We start from the raw sequence: 27,580 nt of genomic DNA on the forward strand, positions 1-27,580 counted from the left end.
TTTTATCAAACTTTCATTCGAACATGTCAAGTTTTCGTATTTTTTTAAATTTGAAAATTTTAATTTGAGAGCTCAAAAGTTCGAACTCAAAGGGCTGGTTGAAACAAAAAGCCTTGAGGCAGCTACAAGTTACCGAAAACTTTTTGTTAAAAACTACTAAAAAATATTTTCTCACATATTTATATATATTTATTTTTATAGTAATATATAAATGACTTTGTTCTTTAATTTAACGACGATCGCGATTAACGTGATACACTAGGGTGTTTCATATTTAGGCGATATTTTGTTTTTTTCTGTCCTACCTGAAAAACTAACAATTTATGGAACAAAAAAAATATTTCCACTTGAAAGAACATTATAAGTCAATTAGGGGCTTTACTCATCGAAAAGTTCGATTTCCCATTTGAATAACATGGGAAAAAATTTTTTTTTAGTTTAGAATGTTTTACTTCGGCAATGGCTCAATGTACGAATAAGCCCAGCATACATTTTTGAAGGAAATTCGACCTTCTACAACAAAAGTTTCTTATGATTTTTTGATAAATCCATCTGTTCAAAAGTTATTGGACCTCGAAGTCAAGTTAGAGTAAATTTCGTGATCTTTTTACTTTTCCGGCGAAACTATAGGACTTATCATAAAATTCCACAAATATTTTTTGTAGACAATTTTATTTTCTGCAAATTATCATTTATCATTATTATCATCTGAAAAGATCTCGAAATTTACTCTAAATCGTTTTATTACATATTTAATTGTAAAAAGTAATAATCTATAATTTTTAAGTTTAAAATATCAAATGTTTGATTGAAACATTCAGGATGTTGGTATTAGCCACGATTTTCTTTACAATCTAATTCAAATCTTCCCGCTAATATTTGAATTTAAACAAAACACGGTTTCTGGGTTACCGATAACTGATGGCGCTTCAAAATAAAAATTAGCAATAACAATTATAATAACAACAACAATAGTACAATATATTAAAAATCCCTGTTATCACGATTTCTGGGAACAATTATCAATGGCGGGTAATAAAAACAATAATAATAGTAGTCCGTGGAAATAATAATAATAATAATATAGTGAGAGTATGGAGTATGTGAAAACTAAAAGATAAGATGTGCGAATGTGTACTACTACAGCTGTGTCTTGCATTAACAGCAATGACAGCGCTTTGACATGAGGCTAAATGCGATATCACCGATTACACTAAATCCAATAAATATTACGACAACAATGTAATTTAAAGTGTCAGAGGTACGATATATTTATTGCCACTATCAAAAAAAAAATATCAATAACATTTTAGCACACAAGTTATTTATACAATAAACTGCTAAATAATATTACACTTAATTATTTATTACTCATTTACTATTTATTTTTGTGCCAAGTAATCATAATATCATTACTATATATTATAATTATAATAATTTATAAATTATACAGTGAAAACGTTTTATAAACTGATTATTATCATTGTTTTTTTTTTGCTAAAAAAAAACATCTATATATGATGGAAATAATCTGGCTGTACATCATGTTATTAATTGATAACTCTGATAAAAATGAATAATCTCATTGAGTCATGTATATTTAATTTTTTTGTTCATATATAATGTAAATCAATGTAAGTATTTATTATATTAAAAGTGTAAAATATTCCAGCAGGTTATGTGTCTATTTAAAAGTAAATGAATTAAAATTAATTTAATTAAATTGATATTTAAAATTTATAAATGTCAATTGATCAATTTAATATAATTGATGTTATTGTTTAAGGCCGGCTAAGAGGATGGGAATTAATTTTATGAGTAGCTGAGATCAATAGATCATCATCATCTTCATTATCATAATCATTACCATCACCACCACCATAATCATCAACATTGACTTCATCTTGCCACAAGCATCACGATGGCGGACTACGAGCTGTACAACAGTACAGCCCCATCCTTTTCGGGGATCGAGCCGGCATACTGGAATTATTCGGAGCATGTTATCCTCGATGACCTTAAAATGGACAGCAACTTCATCTGGTTGCTGTGTTCATTAGTATCCGCAATATCATGGGTCATCTATATTACTTATTACAATAGTAGAGTTATTGGATATGTTATCACACGACTGTTAAATCGATTTGTTATAAGAGATGGATATGTGAAAGTTGGTAAGTTGTTTCTCTAATTATCATTGGTTTAATTATTTAAATTATCATTATGGTAACAAGTGTTTGTATTTGAATTTTTAGGATCCTTTACACTGTGTGCTTTAAGTGGAAAAATAATGTTTAGAGATATAGTTTATATCACGACTGATTATAGTTTAAGAATACAAGACGGTTGGTTAATATTTAGATGGTGGAGAAGTTATGTTCCCAAAGATGTGTCTGAAGGTAATTTTTTTAAAAATAGTATATTGTGTGACGAGGGATGAAACAAAAGAATTTTAGACCAGGATAAAGTTGACTGACAGAAAAAGAAGGGGAGAGAATACGTCGAAGGAGACTTTTGAATTCAAATGTGGATAAAGTTATTCTTTTATGTTTTGAGTATTTTGAGACTCTAGTTCAGAATATGTTATTCCAGTTTAGTCCTGAAAGTGGTAAATTGGTCGTAATTACTACTATGAGGACTGAACTAGGATAACTTTCTATACTGTTGTCAATCTTCGAATTCTAAATTGATCATCAAAAACTTCATTGAGAACTTTGAGACTTAAATCTGAATTTATTTTTTGACTCGTGCACACGCAGTCTGAAATCGTGTTTCTTCCCGAGTTACTTTAGATTTTTCATGATTACCTGCATTGGAACTTAAAGTTTCAGTATCAGCATCCAGTCAGAAACAAGTTAATTTAAAACTATTAGCGTAAGCGTAAATTTTCATTTGCAGTTTATTATTAAGTAAATTGTAAATACTATTTATTATTCACACTAATTTTTATAAAACTTAATCACAGTCAGAACTATCATTTACGTAAATAAAATTAATGGTTTAAAATTATTGTTAAACAAATGACAAGTATCCGAGTTTTAATTGCGAAAGCCTTCAGTCAACGTGTAAAAACATTATTTGCCAAGGGACGAAGACTAAATGTTTCTACCCGTTGACAAAGGCATTCACAATTTACGTGTTTGCTAATATTAATTCACAGCATTGGATTGAAATTCACTTGTTTTGTCTGGCTATAGAGACACTGAAACTTCAAGTTTTGATGCTGGTATCATAAAAATAAATATAATAAAGGTTTTATTTATATTTAATATAATAAATAATTATTATTTTAGATCTTTCACATTCCGATACACGTCTTTCGGTCATGTTAAATGGATTTGAGCTTCATGTATACAATCGTTGCGATTTGTATGCCCATTTAGAGAAAACATTCGGCCTATCCTCGCAGATGTTTCCCGATGACGATATCAACCATACTGTTAATATCGATGATCGTGATGGCGAGTCAATTAATAACGCGGCCAATGAAGTACGCCAGCAAATAAATGCCATGGACGTGTCACGGCATATGGAAAATATACGTAAACAAGAAGCCCATGTGTTGGCTCGTACATGGCGTGATTTAATACCTGTGATTAAGTTGGATATATGTACCGGGAGAATAGTATTTGGTAATCGTTTAGTACCAACGACATTGTCGATAACTGTCGAGGAAGCGCATTTTGTTTACTCCACAAAACCAGCGGCGTCGAGACACGATCATTTTATGCATTTTACTAAATGCAAGGCTGAAAATTTCAAAGTTATTTTAGCGCCAAGTCCTAAATACACGGGAATGGTTGATGACCCGCCGCGTTACATGGGTGAAGGTTTCGTGGTGCTCAGTTCAAATAATATGGAAGTTTATTATTATATGGATGAACCAGGAGTCGTGCCGGAACATCCAGAGATGATTAGATTAGCAAACGGTGATATGGTTGAAGCAATGCCACCAATTTGGGGTATTGATGTTAAATGCGGTAAAGGTACAGACTTTAGTTACGGGCCTTGGGCTGATCGGCAACGAGAACATTTGTTTAAATTTTTTTTTCCAAACGATTATCAACCGATGAAAATAACAAAGTCACCAAGACCCGGTGACAAGCGACAAGTCCAGTCATTTGATATTCGTCTATCTACTCTCAATGAAGCCACTGTCGACATACTGTTCAGTAAAAATCGCGAAACAAATGCAGTTCACATAAATGTTGGTCCTGGATCTTATTTAGAAGTAACTATGCCATGGATTGTTCTTCAAGACGGATATACAACTAAAATAACCGGGCAATTGTTGCATCTCGAAGCAACGACGAGTCTTCAGTATCGTAGTCTTGTTGAAAGTGAAACTCTAGAATTTGGTATAAAGTGTCACTATCCAATAAGATGGAATGATCATCAAGAGTGGATGTTAAATTTGACTGGATGCAAAGCTACGGCGAATTTAGTTTACTCGCATAAAGAATTTTTTCAAGATATGATAAATGACTGGGCAAGTAAATCACGACCTGATATTCTACATTTTGTTCCTTATACATGGAAATTTAGTTTATTATTAAAAGAATTTGAATTGATAACTATTTGTAATGAATATAATTGGATTGACTGTTCATCGCAAAATCAAGAGAATGCACATATTGCATTTTGCGGTGAAATATTTGATCTCTCCTTTGACTTGCCTTTTACGGAGTATTTACCAGTGACAATCCCATTGCGCTTTTGGATACAAGGTGAGAGTGTTGATTTGTCATTTTATTTACCTGAAGTTAACACAAATCGTGTAGTATTGCTAGCCCTAGATAAAAATGCTAAAATAATAACCCGTGACGGTTCAAGTAAACACATCGCGGATTTATCACGTCTAAAAAAATGGAGAAATGTTTGCCAGAAGAGTTTAGGGTGGATAGATTGCTGGTCTGTACCAATAGTTGCTCTCAGTATTAACTATACGTATCATCCATGTCCACCTTTGGGTCCAGCACCTCAAGCGAACATAACAACGCCCGAGAAAGAAGAAATTCTGCTGTCCCCAATGAGGATTCCGCGATGTAGAAAGTCTCCAGGACTGCGTTGGGCTCAAGACGGCAATCAGAAATTCGATCCGCAGTCAATTGCACCCGACAAAGTCAGCCTGGAACTGGAAATCGGCCCATCAATGCTCATCCTCTACGGATCTCTGATAAAAAATTTCCTCCATCTGAAGGAAAACATTTTCGGTGACTATCAGACATTTACAGACATGCAGCAAAGCCGACCGTCCGTAAATAATCCAACTGACAGAGGTAAAGATCGTGATACGCAGAATAGTAGCGTTGAGGCATCAGTGGAAGACGAGGAAGCCCGATCTAAAACATTTGATCCCCGATACTACCGTCCTCTCGAAGTAACCGTCGGTATAACAATGCACGATATTCAAGCGCATTTAATTAAAAACTGCAATGAAAATGATCCTCCGTGTCCTGTCATTCTCTTAGAGCGTTTTGGCTTTGAAATGCGTAAGGGATTCAAGGAAACAGAGCTTCAGCTTTTACTTTCACCCGCGATAATGCTCATCACCGATAATGTTGTCAGATCGAATAAAGAAAAGCACTTGAGCCAAGGACACTTGATGCTAAGCGCCCTTCAAGTACGTGGACACGCAATGTTCAGTAGCGAGGGACGTAGTTTAGATCAAGAGACCTTGGAGTACGCATGGTTAATTGAAGTACAGCTCGGTAAACTTGGTGGGAAAATTACGTCACCTCAACTGCATCATTTAGTAACATCTTTAGAAACGTTTCTGCTGACAGCCAAAGACACTGAGAATTTAATGAGACCACCTGGGCTACCACATCATTGTCATCATGGCCTACCACCACTGCAGTGTCCTGACAGTGATCCGGATAATCACTACAGGTGTCCCAGCTCAGAAGACATCAAGTACAGAATGACACGCGTGGCGATTGACGCAATAGATCTTTATTTACAGGAAGCTGGCACAGCAACTCAGCTATGGATATCACCGATTCGCGTGTCTACATGTAATTTACACGGACAACAAGTTAAATCTGGTGTTACTGGCGTAATGCCAACGATATTAACACGTCAATTTGTCTCGGCTGCGGGACATTTTGCGAATACTAGTAACACAAACACAACAGGAAGTGCTAGATCACATACTAATGCAAGCAGCCGAATGTCTGGTGACGGTTCAGACATATGGCTTGAAGTGGGCTCAGTGTCAATGGGTCCAGTTGTTATTGAAGCTGCTGTTTCATTACCTAAGCCCGAGCACAATCTTCATATTATTCAAAACAAGTATTTAAAAACTCATGATGAAGCTACCAAAAGACTTTGGTTCCTCTGGCCTCAAGAAAGTGGCGTAAAACCCACCAAGTGTGGTTGCATAGGTGGCTGTACATTCTTTGGAAGTAATAAAAATGGCTCACGATTTTTCAAACCCAGTTATCATGATCTACAAGATGGAATAAATATCGCAGCGTACAGAATAAATCCAACGGGAAAAGAAAAAGGATTTGGTCAGTCAATTTTACATGACGACCAATTAGTTTTTCATACGCCACCTTATAGTTTACAAGACGTGTCTCTGCAGGATATTTACCAACCTGCTCCAGGATTAAAACTTACAGTTTTTCAAGAAGGCACGCAGTCATCAAAGCCCAGTGTGGAGAGGTCACGTTCTGCTATTGACTCGACCACTGAAGACGGAAGCACAAAACTCAGCACGGCATCAGGAAGTCCTGCAAGTGATAGAAAACCTCTAGGTAGACGTTTCTCGTATACATCAATTCGAGGATCAAATTTAAAAGACGTTCCATACTCACGTCTTGTTGACGCAAGTCCAATAACTCAACTACCTCAAAAGTTAGATTCGGACTCAAAGCTAAACAGTGAACGTAGTAGATCAATATTGAGTGTACCTGAAATAGATAGTGCTCCAAAAAGTAGTGTGTCAGACTCAAAGCTTGCAGTGGATTACTTCAACGCACCTGAGACAGATAATTTACAGCAGAGTTGCAGTCCGCAGTCACTGCCGGCTGTATCATCTGAGCTGTCACATGCGTCGAGGCCACCCACCACAGCTAAGAGTGCTGACGGTGTCAATATTTCGGACTCACGTCAATCATTGTACAGAGGACCTAAATCCAGCTCTGAGGAACGTCTTAAGCAAGAGGTACAACGAACTATATCTATGTCTTCAGAGAATCATTCAGAAGCATTTTACTCTGCTGATGAAGACACTAGTCATGGGTTAGCCGGTAGTCGTACGTCGAGTTTACGACAGTCTATAGTAAGCGCGGGTCCTGTTTTAACGCGTAATGGCAGCATGAAGAAAAAATATTCATCAGATTTGTCGATCGTTGAGAGCACTGCTAACGCTGGAGTCACTATTAGTGAAAAAGCGCACACACTAGAACGAGCCAAGTCACAACAGACACGTAGGAGTCCGCGTATTGTGAAAAACAATTTTTCCGAACCCGAGGGCAGTCCTTTAGAGAATGGGATTTTGAATGATTCTTCAGACACCCATTCAGTATCATCAACAAGTTTTATATCTGCAGTATCATCACAAGAAGACATGGCGCTTGTTAATCTTCATATGCAAGTCAACAAGCCGATTGTTGACTCTCCGCTGCTTATGTCTAGTTACGTAAGTCATTTAACTCAAGTAAAGTGTTCCAATTGGAGTCAATCATCATTTACATCAGCCAGTGATGCCTTTACTACGCCCATGTTTCGTAGAACTGAAGACGGCCGACTGGTCTACATTGGCGGCCGATTTATACCGAAGTTTGATGTCATTACCGAGGGATTCACTTCATTGAAAATGGTAACTCGTAATGATACGTCACCGATGGCCAGTTCGTCAAATAAAACACCGACTCATCCTTATCTCTGGGATAATTCAACGTTGATACAATCAGAAGGTGAAGATGATAACAATACTCGTGATGAAGAAGAATTGCTAACAGTACAGCATGAAACTGGTTCAAGTACTACTGTCATTATTAAATTGAAAGGGGATGTTGACATCATGATAAGTCCGATGGTACTGGAATCACTTCAACGATTCATCGATGTCATTACGCCTACTCTTGCAAGCTTACATCCGCTGACAATATTGAATCATCTTCACAGTGAATGTATTTCCCGTGTCGAAGATGCTAATATTTTAAAACAAGACCAGAGTTTGTCATACTGGAGTCAAGTGCAAACGAGTTCCAAACGATCAACAGCTGAAAGAAATATTAAAAATGGTCTAGGGGATGATAAAAATAAAATTTTACAAACAAATGTTTACGAAGAAAGCATAACAACCCAAATGCAAGGGAGTATTATTTTACCTAAAATAAATATAACACTTTTACAAGCTTCTGTAGTTGAAGAAATAATTTCTTTTTCTGCATTAGACAATATCCGTGATCTCACGTGTGTTTCACTTTTTGCGATTTGTTTCGACGAAGTGACAGCACGATTTTACATCGGGAAACAAGCACGTGAAGTTGTCCATACATTTCATAAACCCCCAGTGTTACCTAATCAAAAAAAAGTTAACAAAATAAGCAAAGCATTTTTACCAGCACATCAGAGTACTGCTGTCGTGACGGACATCAGCGGAGGTGAGACCGTTTGGATTGAAACATCGGAGAAACAACAGGAAGAAATAATAGTTACACTTAATATTGGGAAAATGCATTCGCAATTACGTCGGCTGAGAAATGAGTCGTCGATATTAAAAGATGCTGTCATTACAGCGATACCAGCACATTACTCGCGGGTATTATTTACCTGTACGCGAATAACATCCCCGTTAAAATGTATTGACTATTATTTACATCAGCCGACAGATGACAAAGACAAACAGAGTAATAAACAACAGGGACCGCCACAAGCCACTGAGGAGTTTACACTCGGAAGTGGAGAAGATCGATTGGGTTTCATTATGTTTGAATGCGGTCTTGAGGGAATTAAATTAAAAATAGTAAAAAGATCGCAGTTTGAAAAAGGCGACAATGGCCATGATGATAAAAAAACAGAAACAGAAATATTTTACACTGACAGCGTTAAGAGTCATGATGAAGACAATATGTCAGCTCCTACTGCTACTACTGAACCGGAAGCTAATACAGCTACAGCGAATGCCACTGCAGCAAATAATCCCCAAATAAATCCAAGTGCTACATCTACTAGTCTTGTAACGAGAGTTACTAATGGTAATACTGTATCGTGTGTTATTGAATTGAAAACAGTTTGGTTTAATTTTGCTGCACCACCACGTACTCCTATAACACGGAAAATAGATTACACGCGTCTTGATTGGAATCTACTAAGCACGGCATCACCAGCAATAAATGCCTGGATGAATCCCAGCAATAGATTTGCAATACGTATTGTTCATATGTTTCGTTGTATGTACAGAAGATCGACGGCTATCGTTGCTTGTTTAATGGCTGAAGCTTTGGATGTTCAGGGTATTCATATGCCCGTTAAAAGTCGGTATGGAAGACTTACACCACTGGCCAAAACTCTTCAAGAAGATCCTTCCTGTCAGCTGTGCAGCATTCTACAAAAGTATGTTCTGCTGTCAGATTTAGACGCAATCAATGATAATCTTCGAGAGGATGAAGTTCCACTTTTGTCTACACTTCGTCAAGTAAAGTTTAACTTTTTATTTTTAATTATTATTCATTGTTGCTTCATATTAGGGCTGCGGACATTTTGGACTTACCCAGGGTGGCCACAAACCAGAAATATTGGGAATTATTAGGGAATTTCGGAAAGTATCCGGGAATTTAATTGCGACAGTAGAAATTTAAAACTTTTTTTAATAATACACTAGTCACAAAAATTAAGGGATATTAAAAAATTCAAAATTTTGAAGTGATTTTCAACTGACTAACTCGAAGGAAAATGGTCGTACAATAAAAACAAAAGAGGCAAATTGTAATTTAAAGGGTCTAGTTTTATGATCTGACCTTAATTTTTTTTATTATGCGCGATTCCGGAGTAATCCCAGGAAAATTATTTTAAAAAATCCGGGCGTCGGGTCTCAAACTCGTCTCGAAGATTTGTCTTGCAGTCACGGACCAAAAATTTCGAATTATTTAAATCGAATAATGATATTCGATTCCATTCGAACCCGATTTGCAAACTCCTACTTCATATATTTTTAACAATTATCCAATGCAATAAAATTCAATTTATTTATTTATCTATTTTCTTTTTCAAAGGGAGTTATCGTCTTGAGTAGACAGTGGAAAAATGTACTGTATACTCCCCTTCTTCTAGAACACAATTACAAAACGAAACATGTGAAACCACTCAATGTTACCTTCGCAGTCTCTGATCCCGAAGACGTAAGAATTATTATTAATTTGTTTTTAATTCTCATAAATTTTTCATTTAATTTAGATTGATAGATAAAATAATTTTCACAATAGAGAAAAATATTTAAATCAGTGAAAAGTAATTTTGTGATAATTTAACAAATAAATAATTGATTACAATGCAGTATAAAATAATAAATAATTGAATAAGTAATCTCCGTAGGAGAAATCTGTTGTGTACGTGACAAAAGCTGAGCAAGAAGATAGTCTTTACAATTCAAAAAGGCGTAAGAGTTTTCTTTTTTTTGTTTTTTTTTTTATTTCAACACAACGTTTGTCACAAGTGAAATTTTAATCGCTTAATAAAGTACGCGCTGTGCCTTAGCACAAGGGAGCCTTTTGTTAGTTTTATTTATCATTACTTAAAATAATTATCATTTTATGTAATTACAAATCATTCTCATCAATGGGTAGTAGAATAGTAGGCACATTCACGAAAAAAAAAAAAAAAATTAAATATAATTGCAGCTCCACTCACACATTTTCATATAATTTAATTTAAAAAAAATAAAACTCTGCCTTAGAATAAAAAAAGTAAAATACGTAATTAATAAATGAATAAATTACATAATGTATAAATAATATGTAATTTAAAATAACAAAATAATGAATCACAAATAGTTAATTCACGTAAATTAGAAGCTTTTGTAATTGAACACACCGAGTGTTTTGCTTTGCTTCGTACACAGGAAAATTTGCTGACTGACGGTGAAGGTAGTGCAGGCGACGGTGACGATCAAGAGGTGACAGATGAATGCGCGATGCTCATCAACACGGATCACATTTACAAGCATACTCAGGTCAAGCCTGGGCAGGACAAGAGTACAGGTATATTTAAAGACAGTCTTCCCATTAAATAATCAATCAAACGTATTAAATTATAACAACAACAACATGGAACAAATTTAAAACTTACTACAAGTCTACTCTCAACACAGTATAATTAAACACTACACTTTAAATTATTAAGGGGGACCGCTAGTGTGATCTCCTGAAAAAGATGATCTTTGGGAATTTTTTTTAAGAAAAAAATTAACCTTGAAAAAAATGGTGGAGTTTTTAAAAAAAATTTCAAATTTCGCGCGAAAATTTGATTATTTTTGGCCTGCCACAATTACATTTTTGATTCGATCGGAAAACTGGAGGTTCATAGTAATGATTTGTTTCGAGTTAACTGCAGTAATTTTTGAAATATATTTTTGAGAACTGATAAGCGACTGCTCTTCAGATGGCTATAACTCAAAAAAACTGAGATATGCACTTGAAATTTTAGTATGTTATTTTTGAAGGTACAGACTATCAAAATATGCAAAAAAAAATTGATTTTTTCAAAATTTCACACTAGTGGCCCGGCCTAAATTTAAAAATATTTAACAATTCTCAACACCGCTTTGAGCTTCGTAGACTAACTGATCAAGCATGTTACTCATAAAAATCCTTAACATAAAAATATATGTTTGCTTTTTTTTATGCCTATATATAACTAAATGTTTTTAATTGTTTGTAATAACTGTGGTGTCTTATCTTAAACCTTAATACGCTTTGAATAAAAACAATCAGGTGTTTGTGGTGGTGATGGTCTGACAGTGCCAGTTAGTTCTCCACGTGGTCGAGAAACTAGTCCTTTGTCTACACCAATACCCACTGGTCCAGAATCACTAACGTCTCCCTCGCCACCTGTTGCAAATCACAAACGAGGGAGATCATTGCAACCTACACAGGTACCCATTAGCTCGCGGGCGAGTATTGTATTTCCATTGCTCGCTAGCGGTGGCCTGTTCAATCAGCCCCGGGATCCTAATAATATCAGTAAGTTTATTAACAAATTATATAACTCTTTATTCCAATAAAAAAAATCTGAAAAACAGTTGACCCTGCGGACCAACCCCAAAACTTCCCGCTGTTTTTTAGCTTAAAAAATATCTTTAGATAAAAAAAATTCATTTTTGTCATACAATATCTTAAGAACGAATCACCTGATTTGAACGAACTTGGCGACAATCGAAAGGGCTCATCAAGACTTCGGTCTCGATGATTAATTAAGATATTTAATTGAAAAAATTAAAACAATACAGTTCTTTTTTTAAAAAACCTTAATTAGTTTTTGATAATTGTGAGTTTATTAAAGTCTTGAATGAAATTTTAAATATTTGAACACTAATTATACGATTCCGCACGTTTTCATCCCCCGACAAAAGATTCCCCGACAAAATATCTCCGGACATAATATCTCCGACAAAATATTCACAACTAATTTGGGTGCTAGTTTTTCAGGAAAATTGTGAAAATTATATTGAAAGATATTTGTCAGGGATATTATGTTATAAAAATATGAACGACACAAATAAATTCAAATGTAAAATCATTTTTGTCTTACACGACTGTCTCAAAACTTGTTATCTAATAGTATAAAAAATAGCATCAATCTGTCTTTATATACTCGCTGGTGGAATTGATTCAAATGCATTATCTACAGTACTGGATAGTTGTTTATTAAAAACAGGTAGAGTTCATATATTTAAGTACCCAAAGAAGTTCTATATATAACATGTGATGTCTATAATTGTTCTGTCAAAGCCATCAATGCTTCTATTGGCTTTATAATAATATATAAAAAAAAAACGCGATCGCACTTTATTTTTAAAAAAATTGGTCGATAATATTTGATTATGATGGGTTTTAAATTTAAAGTTATGAATAATAATTTTTTTTAACAGGCTACGGAACACTTCAGGAAGAAAAAACCCCACAAATTCAGGTTTTGCAATCCCATAATTTGGGTTCAAATCCTAGTATTTATTCTGGAGGTCACAATAGTCCGAATAGTACTGGTAGTATAGATCAAATAACATCGCCGACGACTCATCAATCAACGCGACAGATCAATGCTGGAGAAGACTTGTACAGCTGGATGGCAAAGCAACAGGAATTTATCAAAGACAATGATAAGAGTAATCTCAAGGGAAATTGGGTAAATATTGTAATTTATTTGATTAATTATCTGTATTTTATTATTGCCATTTATTGTCGTACTTGTCAGGTCTTTCGTACTGAGCAAAAGGCTGCTAAGGTATCACTTGTCATTTGTTATTGTTATCTGTTTATTTAAATTAAGACCATTCTCAGACAATACCCCCTATTTTTTTTAAATATTCAATTACTTTTAACTTCTGATTGATAACAACTGTAAGTAATATTTTTCTTAAATCTATATTTCGGCAAAATTTTGATTTCGTCGTTTTTTAACTTCCCATTAAGAAAACTGGAAATTTCACAAAAAAAAAAAAAAAAAAAAAAAAAAAACATAAGTTTCGATCTAATTTTCGAAAACCGAGTTCTGAACAGGTCTTGACGCTCCTTGAGCTCGAAAACAATGAGAAGTTTCGGGGCTGGCCCGCAAGGTCAACCTTTCCAGATTTTTTTTTCAATTAATGCCCTAATTTTTAGAAAAAGGGGGACTCTGTCTGAGAATGGCCTTAATATACCCAAGTAGCATGGAGACAACTTTAAGATGTCATAAATATGTCTTTTAAAAAGACAAAACAAATTTTTTTTGTTTCAAAGTCAAATTTTTTTATATAAATAAGACATACGGATGTTGGTCCTAGGAGCCATATAAAATTTGTGTTATTTTTCGTAATTTAAAAAAAAAATTCCAATTAGAAAATCGTTTAGATGACTTATTTTACTATTATCTGTAATGTCATTTTTGTCATCACTTGTGTCAAGTCTTTTAAGCAGATATTTTTTCGGTTACAAGTTTCTGATCGTTTGATGCCTTATTGATATGTTAAAAAACGGCCTTAAAATTGATATCTTATAGATGCCACAAAGTCAAGTGTCCTACTTGGGCCATAATTATAATTAAGTATGATAAAAAATTTTGATTAAAATTTAATCAAATATATTTATGATGAATAAATAATTTTAGGATTCAAAGATAAATACAATGACAACGGAAGACACTGAAGATTCAGATATACAAAGTGGCGCTTGTTTATATCCAATGAAAGACTCGCTGCGTTTATTAGACGCTCACTTAATATTTGAACCATTGCTTTCATCACTGTCAGTAATGCCTCAGCAAATGCTGTCAGCAATTGGTTCCGGTAATATAAATAACGTGTCATCATTAGAATCTTTGGGGTCTAATTTATCCCTAGTCGGAACAATGGATACTATGAGAATAGATATCGTTGTCAGTGAATTCGGTAAAGTTCCTGATAAAAAGAAAGCACCAAAATATCAGCCGAGAAAAGGGTCGAAGTTTTTTCTCGACATTCCATCAGAAACTCCAGCGTTTTTGTGTGAAAAAATTGGAATCGATATTGACATCAAGAAGATGGCCGATATGACCGTAGATGATATGATTCAACGGCAAAATGTCTTGTATATTTCCCGAGGGCAGTTGAAAAAACATACGAGTACTGTTGTAAATTTCAGCTTGAATATACGATACATAAGTCAGCAAGTCAACATGCCGCTGCTCAGACTACTGCATCAAATAAGTAACATGTATCAAAATGTTAAAGAAACGCAGATGGAGTTGAAGGAACAGTTGCCAGAGACCAAGAGAAATGATAATTTGACTGTAAATGATAACAATATTAAAAATGGTTCTTCATCAGCGTCAGATCTTCAGGATCAGCTTCATCTAGGTGATAGTAATATTGGTGGTAGCGGTAAAAAAATTGAAGAAACTCTACTGCAAACGAGTTATGACGTCAATCAGCCAAAAGTTTTATCACCATCCTCGAGTATAAGGTCGCGACCACAGAGTTTTGCTCAGAAATTAAGAAGTACTGGTAAAAGTGTCAAAGGTTATATTAATTTAAGTGAAGGTGTCATTACTCCAAGTTTCGGTGCCAGTCCCAATGGTTCTGGTCTAGATAAATTTAGCGTATTGTCTGACAAGTGTAAAGACAACTCTAGCTTGACTCCTCGCTGCTGGAGAACAATTTATTATTTATTAGACTTGTATGCCACTCGACCGGAAACTAAAACTATCACCCATCGGTTCTCGTTACCAGCTGAGGCAGTGGATCATTATAAGAGTACACGTAAATATGACAATTCAGCAGAAGCTAAAGATGGAGACGTTGAAAAAGGTTTAAACAACGAGCCTGGGTTTACTTCAGCACCGGCACCAGCAGCACGCGAAATGAATGTCGTTACCGGCGAGCGCACGAGGTTAATAATTTTTGGCGTTGCTAAAATTCACCGGACACGACTGCTCGCGACTCTGAGTGGTCTTAAATTAGAAGCCGAAATTACTAGTCTCCATGCGAGTCTAACGTGTCGTAAAAAATCCAAACCTGCGAGTCTGGAGTGCAGCTTAACTGGACAAATAGGCAGGACAATGATCGTTTTGTTGGAAGGCGTTGCTCCAAATCAGCAGACTGTTGTCAAAGTTACTGTAGGAAAATCTCAAGCTCTTTATTCGAGTGTAACACGTCGTCAGAAAGATAAAAACAGTGGATTATTAACTGTCGGAGCAGTTAATATTGACATACCTCAGCATCCGGTTGCTCTTCATGGAATGATGACACGTGGTAGCAAACAATTGTCATCAACATTACAAGAATTACGCGTCACGAGAACCTCATCACGTATGTCACGTCAACAGCAAGAAGAAGGCGATGGAGTACCGGGTAGTCCACATAATTATCCACCTGCGCCCTCAGTTGATATCGAAAAGCCACAACCGGGTCCCAGTCTTTTGGAACCCATTGTAATGCAATTTCACATTATTTTACAGAGCTTAAGTATAACTGCAGCACTTCTTCCGTCGCTTCAAGCCCAATATAAAATGGATCAAGTCAACAGCTCAGGTATTACTGGTAGCAAAGCTAAATTTACAATAGATCTACCTCACCATAGTCTCAGTTTTACGACAAAACTTCAAGTTACCGAGGCTAATTTGCCGTCTGAAGCCAGCATTGAACTTCCGAAAGTTCATGTATCCGCAGAATACATCCAAGACGGCAGCAGTAGTTTGAACGACAGTAAAATAGCTGATGGTGTTGTTTTACGTCAAGGAAGTTATCTCAGCGCTACTGCAGATATTGGAATTTTTGAGCATTCATTGACGACAGATTTACTAAATCACTTGGTCTTTGTGCAAAAAGTATTTATGAAAGAAGTTAATGAAGTTGTGCAAAAAGTTTACGGTGGCGAAAAACCCGTTCCCTTGTGGCTGGAAGACGAAGAACCTGCCAGCTCTAGTTTAAAAAGAATTTTATTTTCACTTGTTATACGTATCAAGAGGATACAATTGACAGCAACGACACCAACTAATTCAGCAGTGCGGTTAGAAACTGGTACAGTTGAATTGCAATTGTCAAATCGTGTACAGAATGTATCCGGTGCAGCTCAACCAAATCCTTATACCAAATTATTTGGTAAAGCTCAAGTTGATATAAATCTTTCACTTGGACAACTGCTTAAAAATGTTATGTTTGAAGAAGCAGAACCAGAGTTTCAACAGTTTGCATTTTTTAATACACGTGTAGGCTTAAGAAATGCATTTCAAGAAGAAATGGCTCAAGGTGCTGACAAAGAGGTTGTATTAATTACTCTTAAAAGACCACTTATTTATATTCAACCCATGGCTGTGGATAAAGCGATTCTCGTGTGGCTTAACTACAAAAATGCATACGAGTATTGGAATGAAAAGCGCGCTAATTTAAATAAAGAAGTACTGACGGCAACTCAACAAGTATTTGAAAAAGTTCCCTTTGGACAATTGACAAGTCAATTGAGTTCGCCAAATTTGGGCACTCTATTTTTACAACTTACTGTTGATGATATGGGAATTTGTGTTCCTTTAAACCCACTACCGCCAAATAATTGGGGAATGACACGGGGTCTTTATGATGGAGAATCACGTGGTGCTGTTGTTGTTACTTTGGAAAATACGAGTATATCAGCGTGTAGTAGTGGTAGTTTAGTTAGCAAAGCTAGGTTTGTTGGTTTTTGTTTGAGATTTGCTGAAGACTTTGAGACGTCGCTAGATGACTGGAAACCTGACATGAATGACAGCAGTATTATGAATCTGTGTGTGGTTTCTGAAGGGACTTATGAAGTGTGCAGTCGAACTATCGCACAAAAACAAGACAAATCAGGTAATACACTTGTTAATTAGTTTTTTTAAATTCATCAATTATTGCAGCCATTCTCAGACTGCCCCCACTTTTTAAGAATTTTTAATGACTCAATTGTCAGACCCGAGTAAAAAAAATTGTTCAAAGAAGTTCGACATGTGGAACTTGTAACTTGAAATAGATTAGAACTTTGAGTGGAACTTTTTTTGAACTTTTGTAATTTTGATAACAAAAAAAAAGTTTATCTAAGACTTTATTTGAGTGAATTTTAAGTAAAAAGAACGTTTTTAAATCATATTTCTCAAAATGTATTTCTACTACATTTACCCTCGTTCCAGAAAAGTTCAAAAACCTCTAATTTGAAATTTTTTATTAACGTTTTTTTATTCTTATGGGCTATTGGCTTCTATTGGTTTCTAATGGGAACTTTTGCGAATGGCCTTAATTAATTGATGATATTTATTTTCTATGGTAATTTCAGACAATGCCAAGTGGTTATTAAACGTTCAATGGCAGATGGAAGGTGTTGACATCCATTTTGATGTAAGTGTTGGTCAGCAGTTATCAGCCCTCGGACATACATTGACAATGCTAACTGGCTCTGAAGAAGACGATGCTAATATATCAGCAGATTACGACAGCGACGATGGGGACCAACCAGAAAATGGAACTAGCCAGGTTAAGAAAAAAGTATGGTTGTTATATTTTTTGTTTTTTGCTGAGAAAAAATTTATTGATCATCGGAATTTTATCAATTCAAATCATTTATTCTATTTACTTTCTTTTTTATTTATATTTAATTATATCTGTACTTGAATAAGTAATTTTGTTTGCAGGAGAGTATACTGATTAAAAAATCAAAGAACTGGACTGACAATTTGCCTGCATTTGTGTTCGACCCTTCATTGGATGCCAAGAAAAGATCTAAATTAATAGAAAAAGAAATGAATGAGCAGGCAAAGATAATAAATGACTTGCGATCACTGGGAGCGTCTCACGGCACGATCGAGCAAGAAATGAAACGTCTGCACGAGTTAGAAGCGATGGTCTTCAAAGATTTCCGCAGGGACATGATTCAAAAGTTGAGAAGACAGTCGGTAAAAGCTTCGGGTATAAAAGGAAAACTTGGACTCGGTAACAAACCCAATGCCTACCGCTCACGGTCATTTATAGTGCCGTCTCCAACGCCTGAACATCAGTTAGAAAGTCCTGAAGATTTGAACACTGATATAAATTCGGCCAATTCCGCGAGTTATGAAAGCAGTCCGCGGAGTGGTCCAAGTCGCTCGGCGTCTTTGAGAGTCCGTGGACTCGGCGGTCCACGTGTCACATTCAGTGATACTCACACAATGTGTCGTCAGTCATCATTGCCAAGTGCAAGCTCGGATTTAAGTCTACCTGAGGGCGATCTAGAGTGGCCGGAGACACTGGACATCGAAGGGGAACAAGTCGAGCTAAGAAAGAAGCATCGCGACATGAGTTGCACTTCCAGCTATGACAGTATGGAAGGCAATGCTCCATTACTTGATTCATTCGGCCGTGAACAAGCTTCAATGACTTCATCACCGCATATTGCGCCACAAAAACCCCAAGAACCAAACATCGATTTTGAGCTTGACGTCAAAGTATTGATCAACAGTGGAAAGTGTGTACTGCATACCAAAGATCCAGCAAGAGAAGATGAACTAAAATTACTCAGTAGAATGAAGAAAGAACGATCGTGTTCCGGTGGTAATTTTGACTTCCAACCAAGTAGTCCTAGTAGCAGCAAAAAACATCTCAGTAGCAAAGAAAAATCATCAACTGCCAGTACTTCACGTCTACGTTACATGCAACATGCAAGTGTTCCTCTTGTTGATCTCACAATATTTCATATCCCTGGACTGGATGTCAAAGTTCACTATGAGTCAAAAACTCTTCCTGAAGAATCTATTTCACCGCGCACGTCTGCTGAGAGTAATTTATTGAATCCACTGTCTGGTGTTACGGGTCTACGTAAACCTAGTACCAAGAAAGCAAGTTTATTTGCTTGGATGACTCTGCAGACTATTCCTGAGGAGACAATAATCAGTCCTCATATTCTGGAGTTTTTAGAACAAACTCTTGAACCGATTCCCAGTAAGACCATAGCAGGAGGCGGTCAAGCTAGTACAGTATTTCCACTGGACAATGAAAGTTCATCTTGGGCAGCGACTGCTGCCAGTGGAAATTACGTCTATGCCAGTTTTCCTGTTGACGTAATCGTGTACTTTCATATGCAGCCTTCAACTTTTAGGTTCTCGTGTTTGCCTGTGTCACGTGTCGAGTGTATGCTTCAATTACCCTCACTGGATATTGTTTTTTCTTCAAAACGCGCTGAAGAAGAACTCACTGAATTTCGTGACTTTAAATCAGCGGCTGGTTCTTCTAGTCCAAGTGTCAAAGAAAGTTCAGCAATCGGTGGTGTTTCTGTCACTGGATGTCTTGCTGATTTTTCCGTCTATATTTTTCATCCATATGGCGGTGGTAAAAAATCGAGCTTGAAAGAAGCGCAGTGGTCACCATTATCTGACAGCGAGAGAAAAGACTCATTGAGTATAAATGTGGAATTTGTTAAATTTCATTTATCAAGAAGTAGGAAAATAAATTTTCAAAGTGAACCTCTTAAAAAAAGTAATGATACCAGTAGAGCTGTCATAAGATTTTCAACAATAATTGATGTTGGTTCTGCATCATTTAAATATGACATGAGACGAATTACTGAAATTCTTGCATTTCCCAAGGCATGGTACCGACGTAGTATTGTACGGAGACTATTTTTAGGCGATTTAAATTCTGGATTTGCGTACTCTGAGGGTCATAATCCAACGCAGTCGATGAATATGGAAGAGGCAGTGATGGGTAGCTCATTGTTGAAACATCACGATCGTCATACTGGAGATGTTTTGTCCAAAAGTGCACCCGAACGCAGTCCAACTTTGACGAGAGATAAATTGAGACTGAGTTTTGACAATGATATGCCACGACAAACTCGACTAAAAGACATTGGACGAGGGTGGAGCTTTACCTCAGACAAAGGACAATCTGGGTCGGCAATAAAAAAGCGCGAATCTGCTTGGGAAACGTTGGTGCTATTTGCTGTTAATTTTACCCGCCTCAATGTTCATATGAATATGGGCAATGTTATGGGAAATGTCGCTTGGATGACCAAAGATTTTCGTTCTGACGGCAGACTATCGATAGGCAGTACAGGTCATAAAAATTTGTACATCGGTATTGGACTTGGTGGGTCTAGTTTGGATGCTAAGGGTGGGTTTGTTGGTGGCACTATTGAGTTAAGTAAAATAGACACTTATATTCATATAAGAGAAGAACCAGGAACTGAACCTGATCATACACTTGGGTTAAAATTATTCGCACTGGAATTGAGACTGGATTATATGGGAACAAGTGTTCTGATGACTCGGGTTTCTTCGTTGGACGTGACGCTTAGAGACGAATGGAAGATAAATCGTAGCAATAGTGGTGACGCTTTTATGCCAACACGCAGACCTGCTGTGATATTTATGCACGGAGATCTTGGGTGGGATCAATTGCAAATAATGATCAGCAAATCGACAACCGCTGATTTGTTAAAAATGTTTTATAAACTGGATGAGTTCTTCAGTCAACAATTTAAAAATAGCAAGCGGGTGTTCAGTTCACTTCAGACGAATAGAAATCAGCGGGTTACAAGTAATAGTTTTAAGAAACGAGGGCAGAGAAAGATGCGAGGAGGAACTGGAGTCGAGGGTCCGTGGACTATGAACCAGACTGCGATGTCCGATGCACGTCATCATCGACACTGGCAGCGAGTACTGGCTCAGGTAGCAGGACTGCAACTCGGAAGCTTACGATTTTCCTTGCCGACCAACGGCACTGTCCTCGGTGGTACCATGGAGTTACATGGCTGTAATATAAGTCTCGCTTGTTTCCATGGAATAAACTTTAAAAGTAAAAGCTGGGCATTATTTTCACTTAAGGAACCATGCATTAGTTTTGCTACTGAAGCGCAAGAAATACCGAGTGTTGAATCTCCGAATACATGTGACGTTCATGTTGTACAGACATTGACAATTAGTTTAGGACAACAACAAGAACAGCATGCAAGACATCTCTCAATGGCGACTGTGTGTCGTCTAAGTCGAAGTGTTCTTTTTCCACCTCAATTTAAATCACTGCAGGAGTGGTTCCACTATGCGTTTGCCAACAGTGAAATTGATGGTATTTATTTTTTAAATTTAAATAATGATTATTATTTAGGGTACATTTCGAAATGCGCTGCGAGCTGCTGTCGTAGCGCATTTCGGAATGCACCCTTATTATTCTTATTACTTGCGCGGTAAATATAAGAATTTGAAAAATAGCTTATTAGAAATTGGAGAAAACTAAAAATCGTACGTCAAAATAAAATAGCGGCAGAATATGATAGAAAAATATTTAAAAAATTAAAAAAAAAACACAAGTGTTTGAACAAACCTTGGTGGGGAAATAATATGCAGAAGGGTGTCCTAATACACTTGGAGATTTGAATTAAATTGCTCCAAGTGTATTGCTGCTAAAAAAACGTCACTTAACTGCTATTTCCCACCAGACGATGCCAGATGATTTTGCTCAGGAACTTGGAAGTTATCAGCATCAGCCATCAGCAACACTTTACACTAGCACTGAGCACTCAACACTTAACGACACCACAGACACTTTGCACAATTTAAATTTCACAAACACTAGACATTTTAATTAAGCAATGACTGTATGCAATAAATTTTATAGATAATTCCGCGAATCAATTACAATACTGTGTTTCAATTTAAACGTAAAGAAGGATCTGGACTACTGCCATTGTCGATGATACTGACTGTCGCTATTGGACCGTCAGTTGATACTAAACAATCGATTTTGCAATCATTCGACCGTCCCCACTTGAGCAAAAATTTGAACGTTGAATACAGCAACGCGCAGTAGCGCCATCTTGGTGCGACATTTCAAAATTGGAATTTAATAATTTTATTAAAATTTAATAGTGCCGATAAATATATTAATTAAACTAACAAGTATCCTCGAAATTTTTTATTTTCATTAATAATTTATTATTCTTATTACTTGCGCGGTAAATTTAAATATTGGAAAAGTAACTTATTAGAAATGGGAGAAAAATTAAAAATCATAAATCAAAATAAAATGGCGGCAGAATATGATAGAAATATTCAAAATATTAAAAAAAAACATGCAAGTGTTTTGCGCAAAATTAATAATAACAATGTATTTATTTATTGTAGCAGTTGATCGATTTCCATGCGTGGAACGCGAACGTTCCGAGACAACGGCTGACGGCAATACAAGCCGCGGTAGAAGTACATCATCAACATCTGGAAAACTTCAAGAACATTCGCACACGCGTGAAGTTATATTCGCATTACCTTCATTGCAGCTGCATCTCAAAACGGAGCATTTACAAACAGCCAAAACACCGGATGTCATAAGTATGTTTATTATTTTTTATATTAAAGATCATTCTACAAACATTTACATTAGACTATGTCAGAAAAAGAAATTTTTTTTTATTTAAATTAAACACACTTAAGAAAATATTAATAAACAAAGAAAACCCTCCTAAAATTTTGGCTCTATATCTGGAAAATTGAGCTCAATTGTAATTGAAATTTTGAATACAAGTTTATTGTATACAAACTCTACAAGTCTATCAACTTTGAGGAAACAATACTGAGGATCTTTTTGGTAGAGAATTCAATTTCCTACAAATTCATGAAACCTATGATTCAGAAAAAAAATATTTTCACATAGTTATGTACCAAATAAGAAAACAAAATTTATTTCCTACGTATTTTAAATGGGGAAGCCCCCCCCCCCCCCCCGACGCCAAGTAGCAGCTCAATTTTTGAAATATTGAGCTAAAATTTTAGGAGGATATTTTTTTTTTTATTGAAGTATCTTCTGGGGATATTTAATAAAAAAAAAAAAATTCTGATAGTCTAATACATACATTAAATATATATCTATGTAAACATTCGAATCATATGTGTTGCATCTGCCAATATATCGTAAAATCATATCGGTTATTGTGTCATCCTTGAAGTATTTTTTTTTTTTTGCAACAGCTTTAAATCTCTCGATTCTAATTATTGTTTTTTCATTAATTTATTAATTTATTAATAATATTTAGAAGTTAAGCGTTAATTAAATTAATTAATTAAATATTTCATGTTTGTTATATTGTATGTATATGATTATAATAGTAATTATAATTATATATATAGTAATAATACTAGCAATATTCGTTTTCCATTGCCTTCATAGTGGTAAATTAGAAACTCTTCTTATAGTTACACTGCAATTCTCTTTTTTCTCTATGTATTTTTTTAGGACTGCCTAAACATATTTTATATAGTAAGTACAAATAAGTAACAAATGGTAAAAAAAAAACAGTTTATAGAAAATAAAAGCATTTTATTTAAATGTATTGAGCAAAAGTTTTGAATAGCAGTAGAGTAATATTGATAATAACAATAATAATTACCATTTTCCCTAATTAATAATGTAGTTGCCCAGAATTTAATTTGCATGGAGTAGCAGAGTCTTGTTTTTAGGACAATAAATAAAATTACATTTTATTAACATTTATTATAAATTATAAATATGTATATAATAAATCTAATATTTAATTCCTGTGTATTAGGTGAAAAACCACTGGTAGAGTGCAGCTTTATCACGGAATTCGAGGACCATATATTTGTGACTGTAGATGCAGAGGCATTTTTCTTTTTGCACGATCTCATAACTTCTTATCACAGCGAAAAAGAACGAGTGGTAAATTGTTTATTTGTTTTGTTTATTTTTATTTTTAATTTTATATTTATTTATTTTAAATTATTTTTATTAGTATGCAATGCAAAGTGCAGGAGCATCAAGAGCATACAGCCCAGATCCGCAGGATAAAAAAGGTACCAATGCAAGTACTTCAAGTGCTTCAACATCAGCTACTTCAAGTATGACAGAGGATGAGAGAAAACGCAAACAATTTGATCCTGCTGAAATGTTTATCAAGGATTGGCGATCTTACAGATGCAAAACGTGGCATTTAGAGCCAACTGTCAGGTAATAATGATAAAAATAAAAAAAAAATAATATTATTAATAATTATAAAAACGATTACAGACTACTCTCGTGGGCTGGAAAAAGTATTGAACCATACGGTATTGATTATATACTACAAAAACTAGGATTTGCACATGCACGGACGACAATTCCCAAATGGATACAACGTGGATTTATGGATCCACTTGATAAAGTACTAGCAGTTCTTATGTTAAGAATGGTGATGGCTGTACGTGAAGATCCTTCTGATAATAATAAGTAAAATAAGTGAACTTGTAATGCTACATTGCCTCTAAAAAACATTTACTTTAAAAAAAAAAAAAAATAATAATAATAATAATAATAATAATAATAATCATAATAAAAATAAAAATAAAGACACATATACACATGTAGCGAATTTTATGAGCAACGACTAAACACGTGTAGTCTTTATATATTTATCTTTAGTACATACCAATATTAGGTGCAATTATAAATTAATTACATTGAGATATGATCAAATTTATCGATGGACTACTTAATATATATTCTCAATGAATTAAATAATTCAATATATATAAATTACTATTAACAAAATGAATGAATGTATAGAAAATAATTTCATACTTGCGAATGATAGTTAAAAAAAATTATTAAAATTATTATTATTATTATGATTATTATTATGTATGAATGATAGTAATCAATAAGCGATTTATTATTGCTAGACAATTCGTCCATTCGTTCCGTTCTGAACCTATAACTCATGGACAAAATATTTAATAGGTCAATAGTACCTCTCATATATTATAAATATATATTATGCATTCGAACAAAAAAGAAGAAAAAAAAAAAAAACTAAATAACATAACACCGATAATCGTTGTACAGAAAGAGCAAATTATTATATTAATTAAAAGAATAATTATTACAAAAATTATAAAATAATTTTTTTTTAGTTAGATTAATGCTGGATTTTGTGTATATGTTTATTTTTTATAATTAATTATAACGACGTATTTAAATTGCATCGAAGTCGCATAATTATACGTATTTAATATAAATGTATAGTTTTTTTTTATTGATTATAAGTAAAAATTATCTTTTTTTAGCAATTAAATATCGCCCACCGATATTTCATTGAATTTATAAATATGTAAAATATCTATATATATATGTATTTTTTTAGTTGCATTGGGTTTTATATATTATGTATATTTATTATTTTTAATTGAGCTATCATTTATCACTATTGCGAAACGGCATGTCAATAATAAATCAATAATTAAAGAAAATAAAAATAATAATAAAATATATTTATATTATAGTTTATCGAATAGAAAATTGATAAATATTGCTCGCTAAATTCCGTCGTTTAACAAGCAAACGATGTAAAAAATGATAATTAACTCAAATATAAATGGAAAATTGTAATTTTATTATTATCATTAGATAAAAAAAAATAATATGATGTTTGTATGAATGTTTCTTATTTATTTCTGTGATCGACTTTATGACTAAGATATTGATAATGTCATATAATAGGAAAATTTGTTAATAAATATTCGAATTAAATAATGGATTAAAAATGACTTTTTATTGTTTACTTTTATTATTTGTTTGCGTTTTGGTACCACACTGTTTAAAATCGTGAGTGAATTCGGAGTGATTATGAATTTTACTTAAATTCAAATTCACTCTGCCACTCAAAGTTTCAGAGTTTTAGAAAAAAAATCACTTCGCATTCGGAGAAAACAGGGAATTTAACTGTTCAGCGGAACTGAAATGAAATGAATATATATATGAAATTTATATATACTCTTTAACCATAAGATAGAGTACCAAATAGTATCAGTATAAGATAGAGTAACAAATTTATCATTTTTCCATTTCAAATTACTTTCCAAAATTCGAATTTTTTAATCAAAATTTTTTCAAAGGTAAATAGAAAATTATAAATTTTCCATGAGTCAGAAGTTCGTGACGCCCAATAATTTCTGTTTTCTTTTTTTTAAAACAATAAATTATAGAAAAAAAATTTTTAAAAAAATCCATCCAGTTTTTAAAATTTTCTACACCTGCATATTATTTATTATTTTTTTTTTTTTTGTAATTCATTCAGTCAAAAAAAAAAAATCCAAAAATTGTTGACAAGTCTGTCAACCTCCGGTTCATAAATTATTGATATAATTTTTTATGACAAAAAAATGAAATATATATTTTTTGATGAAAAAAAAATTTTATTTTTATTTATTCGAATAAGAATGTAAAAATAACTAGACGTGCAGTTATTTTTGGATTAAATTATTTATCCATAAAAAATAAAAAATAAATAATCGTTTTTTTTTACATATGAAAAATATTATTATCCAATGAAAAAAATAAATAATTAATAAAGATAAAGTCAAAACAAATGTCACGTCAATTTTCGTGCAGTATTTTTATAACAATCGCGAAAAAAAATTTTTTTCGAGATAACAAAATTCTTGAGTGCGTGATAATTAACAGTAATTATATGATAATTAAATTACATAATGTACTAACTAGTGTCGGTATTTTTAGTGATCGCTAATGAAAGCTTTTTTTGTTAACTTTAAAGGATAGTAACGGAAGTCAGTTGAATATATATAATTTACAAAGAAATAATGAAACTTATCAATAATTAAAAATAATAATTATAATTTTATCAATGATATATTAATAATAAATATGTAATACATAATACATTTACATAAATTTGTAGTCAAATATACAATTATAATCAGTAGAATCGGATCCACAAGGCACTGCAATATATATTAATTAATAATAATAATAATTATTATTACTATAGCTATAGTAATGATAAAGATTTAATAATTGTTTTGATCAATTGACCACTTAGTATTGCCTTGAAATATTTACTGATATGAGGACTAGCAAGAGAGAAGGATTAAATCCTAAACTTTCTTATTACGTCATAATTTATTATTTAAT

At 34.1% G+C, this 27,580-nt stretch overlaps 1 protein-coding gene across 4 annotated transcripts; it reads left to right on the top strand.

The window, feature by feature from the left end:
* The first annotated feature begins 991 nt into the window (after positions 1-991).
* LOC103576425 (bridge-like lipid transfer protein family member 1) lies at positions 992-25,741 on the top strand. Of its 4 annotated transcripts, none has more exons than XM_008556635.3 (15): positions 992-1,261; positions 1,787-2,174; positions 2,256-2,399; positions 3,294-9,652; positions 10,230-10,355; positions 11,075-11,213; positions 11,946-12,194; positions 13,103-13,356; positions 14,317-17,509; positions 17,970-18,166; positions 18,325-21,730; positions 22,786-22,989; positions 24,204-24,334; positions 24,408-24,622; positions 24,683-25,741. In XM_008556635.3, the coding sequence occupies exons 2-15, from the start codon at positions 1,922-1,924 to the stop codon at positions 24,882-24,884; spliced, it is 15,072 nt and encodes a 5,023-aa protein (XP_008554857.1). In that variant the 5' UTR covers positions 992-1,261; positions 1,787-1,921; the 3' UTR covers positions 24,885-25,741. The 4 variants fall into 4 exon arrangements, with proteins under 4 accessions (XP_008554857.1, XP_008554856.1, XP_008554858.1 ...); XM_008556634.3 differs by having other exon boundaries at positions 993-1,261; positions 17,970-18,178; XM_053742361.1 differs by lacking the exon at positions 992-1,261 and adding an exon at positions 1,542-1,634 and having other exon boundaries at positions 17,970-18,178.
* Positions 25,742-27,580: the final 1,839 nt, after the last annotated feature.

This window comes from Microplitis demolitor, chromosome 1, assembly GCF_026212275.2.
Source record: "Microplitis demolitor isolate Queensland-Clemson2020A chromosome 1, iyMicDemo2.1a, whole genome shotgun sequence".
NCBI classification, from domain to species: domain Eukaryota; kingdom Metazoa; phylum Arthropoda; class Insecta; order Hymenoptera; family Braconidae; genus Microplitis; species Microplitis demolitor.

Excerpts from the sequence above, each read along its gene's own strand:
- LOC103576425 (XM_008556634.3), top strand. The coding sequence starts at position 1,922 with ATGGCGGACTACGAGCTGTACAACAGTACAGCCCCATCCTTTTCGGGG. Across the intron at positions 13,357-14,316 it reads GTAATCTCAAGGGAAATTGG|GATTCAAAGATAAATACAAT; the intron begins GTAAATATTGTA and ends AAATAATTTTAG. Across the intron at positions 24,623-24,682 it reads CATTTAGAGCCAACTGTCAG|ACTACTCTCGTGGGCTGGAA; the intron begins GTAATAATGATA and ends AAACGATTACAG.